This window comes from Lissotriton vulgaris, chromosome 3_1 (genome assembly GCF_964263255.1).
Source record: "Lissotriton vulgaris chromosome 3_1, aLisVul1.2, whole genome shotgun sequence".
Classification (NCBI taxonomy): Eukaryota; Metazoa; Chordata; class Amphibia; order Caudata; family Salamandridae; genus Lissotriton; species Lissotriton vulgaris.
In genome coordinates, this window is record NC_141689.1 from 938,253,239 (window position 1) to 938,267,835 (window position 14,597).

The 14,597-nt window shown below is 45.0% G+C and overlaps 1 protein-coding gene across 1 annotated transcript in view; it reads right to left on the reverse strand.

The window, feature by feature from the left end:
* Positions 1–14,597, reverse strand: part of TRPM6 (transient receptor potential cation channel subfamily M member 6) — a 720,746-nt gene that overhangs the window by 153,225 nt on the left and 552,924 nt on the right. The window contains exon 28 of the mRNA XM_086961279.1: positions 13,993–14,122. Within this exon, the coding sequence (XP_086817405.1) occupies positions 13,993–14,122 (130 nt within the window). The remainder of the gene's footprint in view (positions 1–13,992; positions 14,123–14,597) is intronic.

Genomic DNA, 14,597 nt, shown 5'->3' on the forward strand with positions numbered 1-14,597 from the left:
GCTTTGCCAGGCGCACGTCCGCGCGTGTTCCGCGAGCAGAGGGAGTGTTCCAAAATATAGGCGTGTGGGTATAGCGGGAAGAGGCACCAGTGTCAGGGTATGCTGGTCCTCTTAGTCACAAAGTCTCTGAGCAGCCCAAACAGCACACACCTCCTCCTTCCTTCCTCGAGCGGCTCCTGCGAAGCGGGGGCCGCGAGTCGCTGTGTTAAAGCTCCGGCGTGTGGGTGTGGCAGGAAGAGGCACCAGCGTCACGGTATGCTGGTCCTCGCAGTCCCGAAGTCTCTGAGCAGCCCAAACAGCACACACCTCCTCCTTCCTTCCTCGAGCGGCTCCCGCGAAGCGGGGTCCGCGAGTCGCTGTGTTAAAGCTCCGGCGTGTGGGTGTGGGGGGAAGAGGCATCAGCATCAGGGTATGCTGGTCCTCGCAGTCCCGAAGTCTCTGAGCAGCCCAAACAGCACACGCCTCCTCCTTCCTTCCTCGAGCGTCTCCCGCGAAGCGAGGGCCACTAGTCGCTGTGTTAAAGCTCCGGCGTGTGGGTGTGGCGGGAAGAGGCACCAGCGTCAGGGTATGCTGGTCCTCTCAGTCTTGAAGTCTCTGAGCAGCCCAAACAGCACACACCTCCTCCTTCCTTCCTCGAGCGACACCCGAGATAACTCATCTCTTCCATTTGGCTGCGTAGCAGGCCTTTGTAGTAGGCTTTCTGGCCTCCTAAATAATGTTCATACTGTCTGCAGGAAGGTTCCAGATTACCAAACTCAATGACTTCAGGAGCCAGATCGCGAGGGTCAATTGTTTGGGATCTGGGTGTTTGATTTCTCCATGGCTCTGTGTGAGGAGACTGGGAGTTAAAAGTCCTTTTTGATGCGGTACCAGAGAGACTTCCAACAGGGTTGTGAACCAGGGTTGACGTGCCTATGTTAGAGCTACCAGTATTAGTGTGAGGGTTGTTTGTCTGAGTTTCCAAACCACTGATGGAATGAGTGGGAGAGGCGGGAAAGCATAAGCAAATATCCCTGACCAGTTCATCCATAAAGCATTGCCTTTGGACAACCGATGTGGCTACCTGGAGGCGAAGCTTTGGCATTTTGCATTTTGGGGTGTTGCAAACAGATCTATGTGACGGACTCTCCAAGCTTGGAAGTATGGGTGGAGAACTTGAGGGTGAAGTTCCCATTCATGTATTTGATACCTTCAGATGTCTTGGGCTAAGTGGGACAGTTGGAGAGAGTGTGTACCCCCCCTGTTTTTGTATGTAATACATAGCTGTCATGTTGTCGGTTCAAACCAAGACAGCTTTGCCAGCCAGGTGATTTTGAAAGGCTTTGAGAACTAGGGAGATTGCCATCAGCTCTAAATGATTGATGTGGAACAACTTTTGCTGGTGGCTCCACAGCCCTTGTACTGTGTGTTGTTGAAGATGAGCTCCCCAGTCAGTTAGGGACACGTCCGCTGTTAATACTGTCTGTGTAAACCGGGTCAATGAACAGCCATCCCTTTGACAAATTGTGGGTGTTCCACCACTGCAGAGAGCAATGAGTACAGCCGCTTACCAACACTAGATCAGTTAATAGACCGTGCAACTGGTTCCACTGACTGGCTAAGCATTCTCTGAAGTGGACTCATGAGCAGCCTGGCATGGGGAACGATCATGATGCAAGACGCCATAATTCCCAACAGATGCATAAAATCTCGAGCTAGAAATTACTGACTGGTTGAAACTGGAGAATTAATGCCTGAATGTTTCGAATCTGGCTGCGTTGGGAAACGCCAGGGCCCTTTGAGTATCCAAAGTTTCTCCTAGATAGTTCTGAGTTTTGCCTGACTGAAGATGTGATTTTAACACATTGACTGTAAACCCCAGCTGGTGAAGTAACTGAATGGTTACAGAAGTATGCTTGCAGCATACATGCCAGCTTTGATGAGCCAATCGTCCAGGTATGGGAAGACTTGAATGCTTTATCTTCTTAGATGCACAGCTACAACCTCCAGAGACTTTGTGAAAACTCTGGGGGCAGTGGTGACTCCGAATGGGAGTACCTTGAATTGCTAATGTTGACCAGCTACCACCAACCTGAGAAATTTGCAGTGAGCTGGGTGGATTGGAATGTGAAAGTAGGTGTCCTTTATGTCTAGAGTAGACAGAAAGTTGCCTTTTTGCAAAAGAGGTAGTACCTGTTGAAGTGTTACCATGTGGAAATGGTCTGATTGTATGTAAACATGTTGTTCTCTGAGATCTAATATTGGTTTGTGAGAGCCGTCCTTTTTGGGAAATAGGAAGTAAAAGGAATACATGCCCGACCCTTGATGTTGGGCTGGTCCGGGGTCTATAGCTTGTTTTAGTAGTAGGGATTCTACCTCTTGTTTGAGGAGGTGTAGGTGATCCAGTGAAAGTCAGTGTGACTTTGGAGGAATGTTTGGAGGAGTGTTGATGAATTCCAGGCAATAACCAGAATGGATAATTTGTAGAACCCACTTGTCTGTCAGGAATTGTGACAATCTTCCCCCCACAGGCGTTAAGTGGTCGTGGGAACTCTGGGCTAGTCACTGCTTTGTATTGGAGGGGGAGGTACGTGTGTTTCGAACCTCTACCTCTGCCTTTGCCATTGCTTCCTCTATAACCCCCTCTGAAGTAAGTTTCGGAACCTGAGGGTTGGCTTTTGCCCTTATAGGTGGATAGAGTTTCCAAGGAAATATTTTTGGACCCTGCACGATAAAAAGAGTGCCGAAAGAAACCACAGCCTTGTGTAGACTGAAGAGCCCCCATAGATTTAGCCACTTCAGTATCTTTCTTCATCTTCTCAAGTGAACAATCTTCCACTGGCCCAAAAAGGTGTTCTTTAACAAATGATGTGTGCAATATGGAGGTATAAACCTCAGGTTTGAACCCTGCTATGTATAGCCAGGCATGTCTTCTTAAAAGGACACTAGTGTTCACTGCTCTGGCAGATGTGTCAGCAGCATCTAGGAAGCACCTAATTTGGTTGTTTGAAATAAATTGTCCCTCGCGTACCAGGTCTTGCTCTTTAAATTTATGTTCTTGGGGTAGAAATTGGATGAGTTGTTCCATTTCATCTTAATGCACCCAGTTATATCTGGCTAGCAACGCTTGTGTATTAGATATGTGCCAGAAGTTAGCTGCCTGGGAGGCTACCCTTTTCCCAGCTTTAACTCCTTATCTGGGGTGGAATATCTCGAGTATTTTGGGAGTTTGCCAATTTGGGTGGATTGGAATCTACTAACGAGCCTAAGGGTAATTGTCCTCTTATGTAGACTGGATCAGAAAGTGCAGGCTTGTATTTTTTATCCACCCTAGTGGCAAGGATCCCTGACAGGATCCTTAAATATCTCATCTGCATGCCTGGTCATTCCTTTCAGCGTGGGCAACATGTGTGTTGATTTTTGTGTGCTGTTCAAGGTTTCAAAAAGGAAATCCTCTTAAAGGGATTCTTTATGGAGCTAGACCCCATGGTGCTTGGCAGCCCTGCCAAGCAATTGAATGGTGTCTGGTAGAGAGGACCTGGTAGGATATAGGTCAGGATCATTGTCTGCGGGTCAGTGTTGTAGTCATCGCACTCATCTGTAGGTCCTGGCTGACCATCATCATTATTATCATCCCCATCCACATCACCCTGATTGTCAGGTGTGTGTGCTGGTGAGTGCTCAGGTGAAGTTGGCACAGGTAGAGACTGAGGCAAAGGTGGTGATGGAAGACGAAGAGAAGGAAAGGAAGGGTTTGTTCCAATATTTCTCTTCTTCAATGGAATATGTTATGTTATGTTATGTTACTAAATTTATTAAGCGCAACAGCTGCCCCAACAAAGGGGCGTCCCGGTGCTGCCAAATCTTGGAACAGATGGGGAGGCCATCCAGAGAAAGTAAGGTAGGAGACTATGATGATGGGAATAGAAAGGTTTTAATGGCCTTCCGGAATTGCAGCAGATTGTCGATGCCACGGATGGAATCTGGCAGAGAGTTCCATAGTTTAGCTGCCAGCACCCGGAAGGAGCGACCACCCATGCGGCATAGTTTAAAGCGCGGCACCTTCGCCAGGTGTTGCCCCAGTGAGCGCAAACTGCGTTGCGGGACATACCTGGTCAGCAAAGGGCGTAGTAAGGTCGGGCTCTCAGTTTTAAGAATCTTGAAGGCCATGACCAGGGCTTTAAACTGAATCCGGAATGAGATCGGTAACCAGTGAAGTTTATTCAATGTAGCTTTCACTGAGCACCAGCGAGGAAGCCCTATCAGAGTTCTTGCGGCCATATTTTGAACTCTTTGGAGTCGTAGGATCTCGGATTTGTTAGCACCCAGGAGCAACACGCTAGCATAATCCAAACGTGAGGATATCAAGGCTTGTATGATGATTTGATAATATGATATTCCTCTTCAGTTTTAGTCCTTTTCTTTAGAGTCACTTTAGTTGTAATGTGCCCAGTTTTAGGATGTATGTGTAATATTTTCAGTTTCTGAACCGGTTTTTGGAGCGGATCGTCAAAACTGTGCTTTTTTAGGCGACTTTGGCATATCAGTCTGTTTCGGCGCCAAAACTTTCAGTGCCGATGGCTTCGGAGTTGGTGTTTTCGGATCCAAGGTGGTTTTCGGTCCCGAATGGTGATGTTCGGAGCAGGACTTTGGCTTCCATCCCGAAGGATTTGACTCGGTACCCAACTTGGCATGCAGCTTTTTGGAGCCGGAAGGTATTTTGGTATGCTTCGGTGTCGAGCCAGAAAGCGGGGTGTCAGAAGCATGGTCTGTGGGCCAACTGGGACCCAAGGGTGCGGGTTGGTCCGGATCCTTCTTTTTCGGTTGACTTTGGATTCGGGGCAAGGTAGGGACTGTACTTACAGTACGTTGTCCATGCGGAATGTCTTCATCCTGGTCGAAGCTGTCGTCAGAAAGGGAGATCCGTTCCTGTTCCTCCCCTGCTCCAATAGCGTCGCCGGCTTCTTCATCAGATTCAGGTCATAAGAGGTCCGAAATGGAGCCTATGTGTTGGCTCTGCATGTCCCGTCGTCGAGCCCGACAGTCGCAAAGAGTCTTTTTGGAGCGGTAAGCTCAGCATGTGTTGCAGTCCTGTTCACTGTGTTCTGGTAACAAACACAGGTTGCACACTTTGTGCGAGTCAGTGCGTGGGTATTTCGCGTAGCACCGAGGACTGAATTTAAAGGGAGTTTGTTCCATCAAGTCCGAGTCGAACCAGGGGCTAGGCCCGATGGCTTACCATGAGCTCTCCGATCGAAATCGAAATAGGGTTTTTGTCAACAAACACGATACACGAACAATGGAATACGCGATCGGGAAGCAATACCATCGAGGGTGAGTATTCTATGCACAGAGGGAAACCAAGGGATCAGCGTCGAACCGGAGTGCAGCGAGTGACAGCCAAACCCAATGGCGGAAAAAAACAATCTGAAGATGGAGTTGATGACCACGCGCACTATCCCCCATAGGAGGAGTCGCCTACCTTTTGACTAGGAAGGCTTCTTCGAAGAAAAACAAAGAGCAAATATCCGGGCCCAACACTAGATAGCCCTCTATGCATAAGCATGTGATATACAGCTCACATGCCTCAAACTTCAATTTTCCAACTCTCAAAGATTTGCCTGGCGGCGTTAAGTTTGCTGAATTGTAAGTAAATTTCGGCTATAGAATTTGAATCTATAGGTATGTGTAGAATCAACTCAACTGGAAAAAATGTTATTTGGGACCATGGAACAGGAGTAGAGAGTTTACAAGTTGTCGGATTTTTACATTTTGCAGGCTCTTTCGACTTCAGCCTAAAATAGATGTTGTTCATCTAAATGAATGGCCAAACCTTTCCTCTTACTATTTTTATGACGCATTCTGACATTTCTACTCTTTGCATACATTTTATGTCTATTTACAATTTTAAATGGTGCATAGGCTGGTTCTATAATAGATTGCACAGTGCTTTGAAATTAGATTCATAATCCATAACAAAAAATATACACACATAATTGCACACATAACCATTCTGCAAATGAATTAAGATATGTACTCTATTTGAACACTCTGTTGAACGTACATATTAATTGCCAGTTGACATTTAAAAAAATATTATAGAGTTCTAAAAAGTTTACATAGTTTATCTAGAACTGATTTTTAGCACATATATTTGCAGCTTGAGTTATAAAGCCTCAATGTGTTTGTGAACCAAGAAAGTGAGGCTATTTCACATTCTCCACTGTTTTAAGACTAGTGTCCCATCTTGGTCTCTATGTATAAGCTTGAGCATCAGTAATTTCCAGTTAATTTGGGATGAGGACACGCTAATGGTTTTTCGTAAAAAGGATGCAGCTCATGGCAGCAGTAGCAAGGCAGGCAATGCTCTTCCTCCATGACTACTGCACTTGACTACAATAATGTGAGACTGATGCAGACATATCACTATGGGGTCCACAGCTCGTACTAATGCCTCTTGCTGTTCAAAGCTGTCTTCCAGTTTGTGTTCTGAGTGGGTTGTTGGGTTGCATGAATTGCTTGCACGGACTATCAGTTCCAGTCAGCAACACCTATGAGACAACTCATCGTCATCAGCCATGATGCAGAGTCTATAACTTTAGCATCACTGGAGGTTTGTTAACATCAGAGAACCATCCAAATGCCTTGGAATGCCTCTGGTCAGGAAAAGAAAAGTATAGAATCAGGAGGTTGCTTCATTGGCTGCTGCCTAATGAAGTTCTCTGTCTGTGGAAATGTGTTCGGTACTTACTGGTTTTTCCATTACAGCAACTAAAATCCTACTCTTTCCAATATGATATGGGGGGTCAAGATTTAATTCTATGCTCTATATATGGATCTGTGTTAGATGATCAAACTTTATTTGAATGGCTGAATGTGGAATTGGTAGGTTGGCCCCTTTCCGTTATTATCTGTGGGGATGCTAATATAAATCTAACTAAACACATAGGAGTAATCGGTGGCAGTTCTTATATAGGACATAAATCCAAGGTTTTTAAGGCAGTTTCAAACTTGTGTAATACCCACGGCCTCTTTGATGCCTGGTCCAAATTGAAAATTTATGATGTGGGATACACTTTTTACTCTGCCCCACATCAGAGTCATGCCAGGCTCGATTATTTTTTCATATCTCAACAATTATTAATCAATGCTAGTATTCAGAAATACCCACGGGTGATGTCTGACCATAGCCCGTTAGTGTTGGAAATTTCTGCATAGATTAATAAATCCTCTATTTCTCGCTGGACATTTAATAGAGCAATAGTCTATGACAACGAATACCAACAACATATGAATAAATGGGTTCCACAATTCTTAGAAGAAAACATAGGAAGTACTTCGGTTGAGACTGTATGGGACACACTGAAGGCCGGGATCAGAGGGGAAACAACTAGGTATGGGTGGGCTGCACAATCTAAAGAGAAACAATTTTTACAAGTGCAATGTCAGAAACTAAGGGGCTGATTAGGATGGAGGATTTTCCGCATCCTCCGGGCTGGCGGAAGACACCGCCGGCCCGGAGGATGCGGAAAATCCTCTGCGGACCCACCAAAGACCCACCGCCACATTAGGATGGCTGGTGGGTCCTGGTTTCAGTCCGCCACTTTTCAGCCGCGGTTGACTTACAACCGCAGCGGAAAAGCTGTAACATGGCTGGCGGTGTCTATCAGACACCGCCAGCCATATTAGATAGAGTAAAAGAGATGCTTTTCCACGGCGGCTTTTCCGCCGTGGAAAAGCATACGGAATTTGACTTTGGGGGCCCGTTGCGGGCTCCCTGGGTGAAGGGGGGGGTGGGAGGTGCACATGGGGGGTACCCATGGTACCCCCCTGCATTTGTATGCAGAAATCGGCAGGCACCGCGCGGTGCCTGCCGCTTTCTGCATACAAATGCAATGTATGCATTTTTAACATTGCGGCGGGTGCAGCTTGAAGCTGCACCTGCCGCAATGTTAAAGATAGAGGATGTGGCCGCCACCCTGGCGGTCACATCCTAATCTGCAAGGAGGGAACGCCGCTGCCCATGCGGACGTTCCCTCCTACTCTGGGGTCGCGGACGGACTCAAGTCCGTCCGCGATCCTAATGAGCCCCTTAATGTGGCTGAAACACGACTGATCCAAGCTATCTCCAGGAATCAAGATATTGAACAGGCTCAAAATAGGGTAGCTGTCTCTAAATCTGTTATTACGGAAGCTTCAGCAACTAAAGCGGCAGGGAAATATATTGCCTGGCATTCAAGGTTATATGAATGTGGTGAAAAAGTTGGCCAGGTATTGGCTATGCGTATTCAACAACGCACCATTCAGGGAAAAATTGTAGCTATAAAAAGTCCAGGGAAAGGGTTGGTGGTTGATCCAGGCGAAAAACGGGCTGCTTTCCAAGGGTATTATCAGGAACTTTATCAAGAGGACATTGATAACCGTGATGAAGCAATTGATAAATATCTTGATAGCTTTCTAAGGGAGAAACTTACTCAAGAGGTTCAAAGAGCTTTAGAAACTCCTATATCAACAGAAGAAATTCAGGAAGCCATTATCTCACTGTCTGGGGGTAAGGCAGCTGGCCCGGATTCAATACCGGGAGAATTTTATAAGACTTTTGCTTCATCACTGTTAGAATTTATGAAACAAGTATTTTTGAATGCCCTGAATGAGTTGGGTGGCCTGAAATCTTGGGAAGCCGCTAATATAGCCATGTTCCCTTAAAAAAGGAGGCCACCGGAAGAGATGGGGTCATACCGGCCTATTACTCTAATAAACAGTGACATTAAAATATACGCAAAGATACTGGCAACCCGCTTGGCAGCTATAATTAAGCAATTAGTGCCACCTGTTCAGCATTGATTTGTGCCTGGACGAAGCACGATTTAACATATCCATTGCGTTATTACCTTATTAGATGCAGCTGGCATTACAGGAGACCCTATCGGACTTATTCTGCTAGATGCAGAGAAGGCTTTCGATAGCGTCTCCTGGCTGTTTTTTTGGGCAACACTTAAGGAAAGAGGAAAAGGAGAAAAATATATCTCTGCATTAATATCAATGTATTGTAACCCCGTAGCTCGCATATCTATTAGGGGGGAGATGACGGAACCTATCTCTATTAGTAAAGGGACTCGCCAGGGTTGTCCCTGCTCACCAGAGGCGTAGCTAGAGTTTCTGTCACCCAGGGCTATCCCCCAGATTGCCGCCCTTGGCGGGGAGGGGGGGAATCTGGGGAAAAATTACGACGAGCAGCAGTGGTGGATTGGTAGAGTTTAAGTTACTATGCCACTCTCTACTCCACTGCATAAGAAAGGGTGTGAAACTGCTGCGAAAGCATAGAGCACCTCAAAGATCAAGTCTTTAAAAAAAACCTTAAAACCTTTCATTGGGTGGATGCAAGCCCCAACAGAGGTTTTCTAAACTGCACACCTCAGTCGCTAGTGGTGGGATGGGTAGCATCGCACACTACACTTTGGCCTTACAACTCACACCCCATAGGTATGTACTCATACCTCCCTAGACACTCCATGGTGAATCCACATGGAGGTGGAGCTGGCTGACCGCCTTGCAGTCCCCAGGATATTATACACTGGCGACCTGAACCGCTTCCTCTCCTCTTACTTAGTCCTAGTCACTATGATCTATGCCGGGAAAAGAGGCCACACACTTCTGAAAGCCCACCCAACACTTCACTCTCAAGGGCCTCTATGGTGCAATGTCTCACTGTTAATAGATGGCAAAAGGCCCCTGGGGAATGCATTTAAATCAAAGGCTTATGCTCTCTTTTGTTTGCCTCAGACAAATATCCTTGGTTGTAATGGAATGAGAACTAAACATATTGTGGTGCACATGAATGTGTCATCTGATCAAAGTGATAATCAGTATGCTACCCTAAGTGTAATTACAAGTGAGATGCAGGGCAGCTGGAGGAAAAATGGAGCTTCCAAACAGGTGTCTCAAAAAAGTGACCTCACAAGGAGGGTTACTAAGGCACATAGGGAAAACAAGGTTAATTATATTTTCATTGGCTGTGTCTCCATCTACCATGATGTAAACATCATCACAAACTAAAATGTTTTGTTCTTTTCTGGTTGAGGAAGCCAATTGCCTTGATCCCCGTCAAATGAGGAAACAGATAGCTGTTTGTGTGGCAGCTCATTTCTAATTTAAAAAAAATGTAATGTTGAAACTTTAGGTAGACTACAAATATGGCTAAGTTGATTATGGGCCTCAGAAAGGATGATCACGTTTTTAAGCCTCGTTATCCCATCACTGGTTGAAAGTGGAAGCCTGGAACACCTTAAAGTGGCTGTGCTTAGTTCACAACTGCATGTATAAACTGCTCTTCCCAGTATCTTTAACACAAATTGACTTTGTCATACACCAAGATTCGTGCTCTCATCTTTCACAGATGTATCTTGCCTGCCACATGTGTGTGATCCTAACTCTCGGCACAACCACATAAAAGATTAAATCCTTTCATCAAAAATAGATTGTCTTCTGGAAATACTATTCTCTTAACTCTTGGCAAACACTTAACCTTTCATTCACCCCTCACACAAAAGATTGTGTTCAGTACTAGAGATGTTCTAACATATAGCTGGCCTATATTACATCTTTTAATGTATCTATCTATGATCCCAAGACATTGAGAGAAATGATCATTAAGAGGCATGGTAACAGTGACATGATGTGTAGCTACACTTAGCTGGATTAAGACTGTGAGGAAAGCTCTCACACTTTGAAGTGTTTAAGTAGGTAGGTGGTACCATTATGTGCAACAAGTTATTCTGCTTGTCCCTGCTCTTCTCTCTTTCTTGAGGGAATTAAGGTACAACACAGTGCCTGCAGCTGTGTGACAGAAAACAAGAGACACCATCGCGCTGCGACGCAAAAGGTTTACCCAGACGCGGCCCGCCGCCGACAGTACAACACACACGACAGAGTGAGTCTCAGACTGGCAGCACTGAGCGACATGCCTGCAGCAGTGTACACACTGCAGCGCCAGTCTCCCCGCACACGCTGCGCACCTGTTGTTGCAGTGGCGTCGAGAGGCCTGTGGCTGCATCAACGGCAGCTTCTCACTCAGGAGCCTCACTTCCTGTAAACATTCCCTGAGACCTTCCAGTCCACTTCTTTGTGCCCCGCAGCCCCCGCTGAAAACTCTTGTCTTCCCACTCCATGGCTTGACTCTAATCCGTTCCCTCTGCTGTCAGGCCAACTTTCTGATCCTTGAATCGCCCCCTGGCATCACTCTGCTCCCTCCCCTCATTATGCAACACTGCAATAGGACCTTCCTGCATGGACTCGAGAGATCTGCACCAATGCTGTAACGGAGCAGCCGTGAAAAGGCCCGCATCTACTCCAGCGGACCTCCCGCTGCATTTCTAAATTCAGCAACCTTTGTTCTCCCAGCAAACCCTGTGCCTGAAATGCAATGGGGGTGCGGCACACAGTTTCTCACCCCCCTCCTCCCTAATGTACTTGGAAGCAGACACCAGTGATATACAGCTTTTTGCAACTCACCATAATAAATACCAGGCTGGCTGCAGAGTCACAGAGGGCACAGTAATTTGAGTTTGCCGCCCGGCTCGAGTGATACTCATGCTGGCGGCTGCTCACTAGAGTTGAGCGTGCTGGCCCAGGGCCGTCATTGGTAGCGCTTTCGCGCGCTACAAGATTGACGGCCCTGGGTGGGAACCACAAACTGGAGACGTCGCTGCTTAGCAGGTGTGCGCGCTTGTTGTTCACACGGCGGCCCCGCAGCACCGGCATTTATCACTTATTTGGGGACACGGTCACAGACACTACTGTGGACTGAGTGTCCAAATAATTAATAAAGGCCTCCGCCAAGGTCACCAGTGCCGCGTGGCCACCGCCCCCGACATAGTGCCGCCTGGGGCGGACCGCCCCCAGCCCCCCCCAAGCTACACCAGTGCTGCTCACCCTTATTGTTTGCTGTCTATATAGACCCTTTGATTAGGAAGATAGAAGCAAACCATTTGATCGAGTGTGTGCAGTGCATTGGGGGCCACATGAAAATATTGGCTTATGCCGATGATTTAGCTATAGTCACTTATAATCCTAAAGTAGCAGTAAAAGAAATTGAAAAAGCTGCAGAGGTCTATGGGAAATTTCCGGGTATCGATTAAATCTAAATAAAACCCAGATTTTGAATAAGAATCTTTCTCAGGTAAACGATACATGTGTGGTTCAAAAGGTGGTGTATTTGGGGATTGAAACTGAGGCAGATGTATCTAAAATTATGGACAATAACTTAGACCCTCTAATCAGTAAATTTAAAACGGAATTTGCTAGTCTAGAAAATTTGAAGTTTACTCTTGTCGGCAGATGTAATAATATTAAAATGATCTTTTTCCCGAAGATATTATATTTTTTTAGCGCCATTCCTTTGTCAATTAGTAACTCTTGGTTTAAATTAATGAATCAACTGTTCTCTGGATTTATCTGGGCGAATTGTCGCCCTCGCAGAGCCCTAAGACTGTTAACTCTATCCAGAGAAAGGGGAGGGTGGGCCGTACCTACCCTTCAATTATATCATTGGGTTACGATGTTGCAGAATATGGGGATATTACTTAATGAAAAGAACGAGCCTATAAGAGATAGGACCTCTGTCCCTATTTTTGAAATAATTTTAGGTACTGAAGCTAAGGCGTGTCTGCTACGAAATATCGACTTCAACTATTACAAGCGGGTTAGGTTTAAGACCTTTATCTGTGCATTTAAAGTTTGGACCACAGTCCGGAAGAAGCTGGGATTGGGCCGATATAAAGCATACACCCCTATCTTTAGGAATAACCTCTTGCCTTTTAATGATGGATATATAAAGCAATGGCATGACAATGGAATTCGAACAGTGGGAGATATTTTATGTGGGTGCGATTAGATTCTGTTCGACAACATCAGGGACAAATACTCGACAATCGACAATTTTTTAAATATCTCCAAGTAAAAGATTTTTTTGTTAAAACACTTGGCGGACCCTTTGGCTTTCTCAAAGTACTGGTAATGGAGCTACTGATTAAAGATTCTTGCTCACTGGGGGGGATTTATAAACTTTTGTCTGACTTAGTACCCGATGATCTCACTAAACATGTGGACCGGTGCCAAAACTCATTAGAGCTTAATACTGGGGAAGCTGAGGATTCATTATTCATAGCGCAGACATAATTTATGGCTATGAATTTACAACTTCAGTATTATAAAACATGGTTTAATTTATATATAACACCTTCAAAGATTGCTAAATGGGGTAGGGTAGCTGGGTCTACTTGCCCCCGCTGCCAACAACCAGCAGCCAATATTGTCCATATGTTTGCGACATGCCCGATACTTGACACTTTTAAAAAAAGTGTTAAAGGTTATTTAACAAGTATTCTCGGCACACAAGTCGATCTTACACCTAAATTGATTGTATTAGGGGTAGGTGATGCTCATCCTCGGAATTCTAATTACATCTTTTTATTTGTTGCCTGTACAGTTTTTAGGTTGTGTATAGCTACGCATTGGCTTGACGCTAGTCCTCCGATGGGACAACTTCGTTTGGGAGGCTCTTGTCAATTTTCAGATTTGAAAAAGCTATATATGCTAGATCAGGTCACAGACTGAGAACAAAAGGAACGGCTATCTGGGCTCCTTTGCTGAGTTGGTCCTCTTGGAATGAATGAAGATAAAATATTAGGGTGCCTAGTATTCTACTATGTAAACTTTGCTTTGTTTTAATTTTTCATCCTTGCGCCATATTTTATTTCATTTCTGACATTTGTACCAATTGTGTTCCCTCGTGTGGGGGTGGGAGGGGTACTTTAGTGTTATTATGGATTTTATTGGTTTTGTTTTAACTGATTTGGATTTATTGAAGAAAATTAATAAATAAAATAAAAAATAAAAAATCCTACTCTTATGTGTATTATTCTTTGTTTTAACTCTTTTGTAGAGTACTATATCACTGAATTTGTGAGGTGCGAACTTCTTAACAATGCCTTTGTTAGACAAAGAAATACTTACTGAGCTGGCTGAAGTTGGTTACAGAAAGAAAATTCTTGTTGTGGTCTTCTTCCTCATCACACTGGAAGTTGCAGTCTGCAGGCTCTGAGCTCATTTGAGTGCTCTGGGAACACCCATCCACAGTAATGACCTGGAATTAAGAATATACAAAACGCATAATCAGTAGCAATTACAATGACTGCTTCAACACCAAGTGAATATTTCTAGGCAGCACTGATCTGCATGCATATGAATGGAAATGAGTACACATATTCTAACTAGACCTGCTGTGTCCTAATTTTATTAGATTAAAAAAAAATGGAAAGCTTTACCATGGACATGTCTGAGTTTATGTTTTGCATTATTAATGTCAAATGATCATGTTCTGGTAGTTTCAATCAGTTTCCGGGTTTTTCAGATGTCATCCAGTCTGAACTATTACTCTACATCATTTGAGTGCGTATATGTATTTTTCGATCCCATGCCAGCCTCCAAGAACTATTTTACATTATTTTCCCGTTATAGCAAAATTCCTGAAAGAAAATCATGTTATTCCACAGAAAAATTCCAGTTAGCTTATGTGCAACAAAGTTGGATACCAATACAATTTTTTTTCCTCCAAGAAG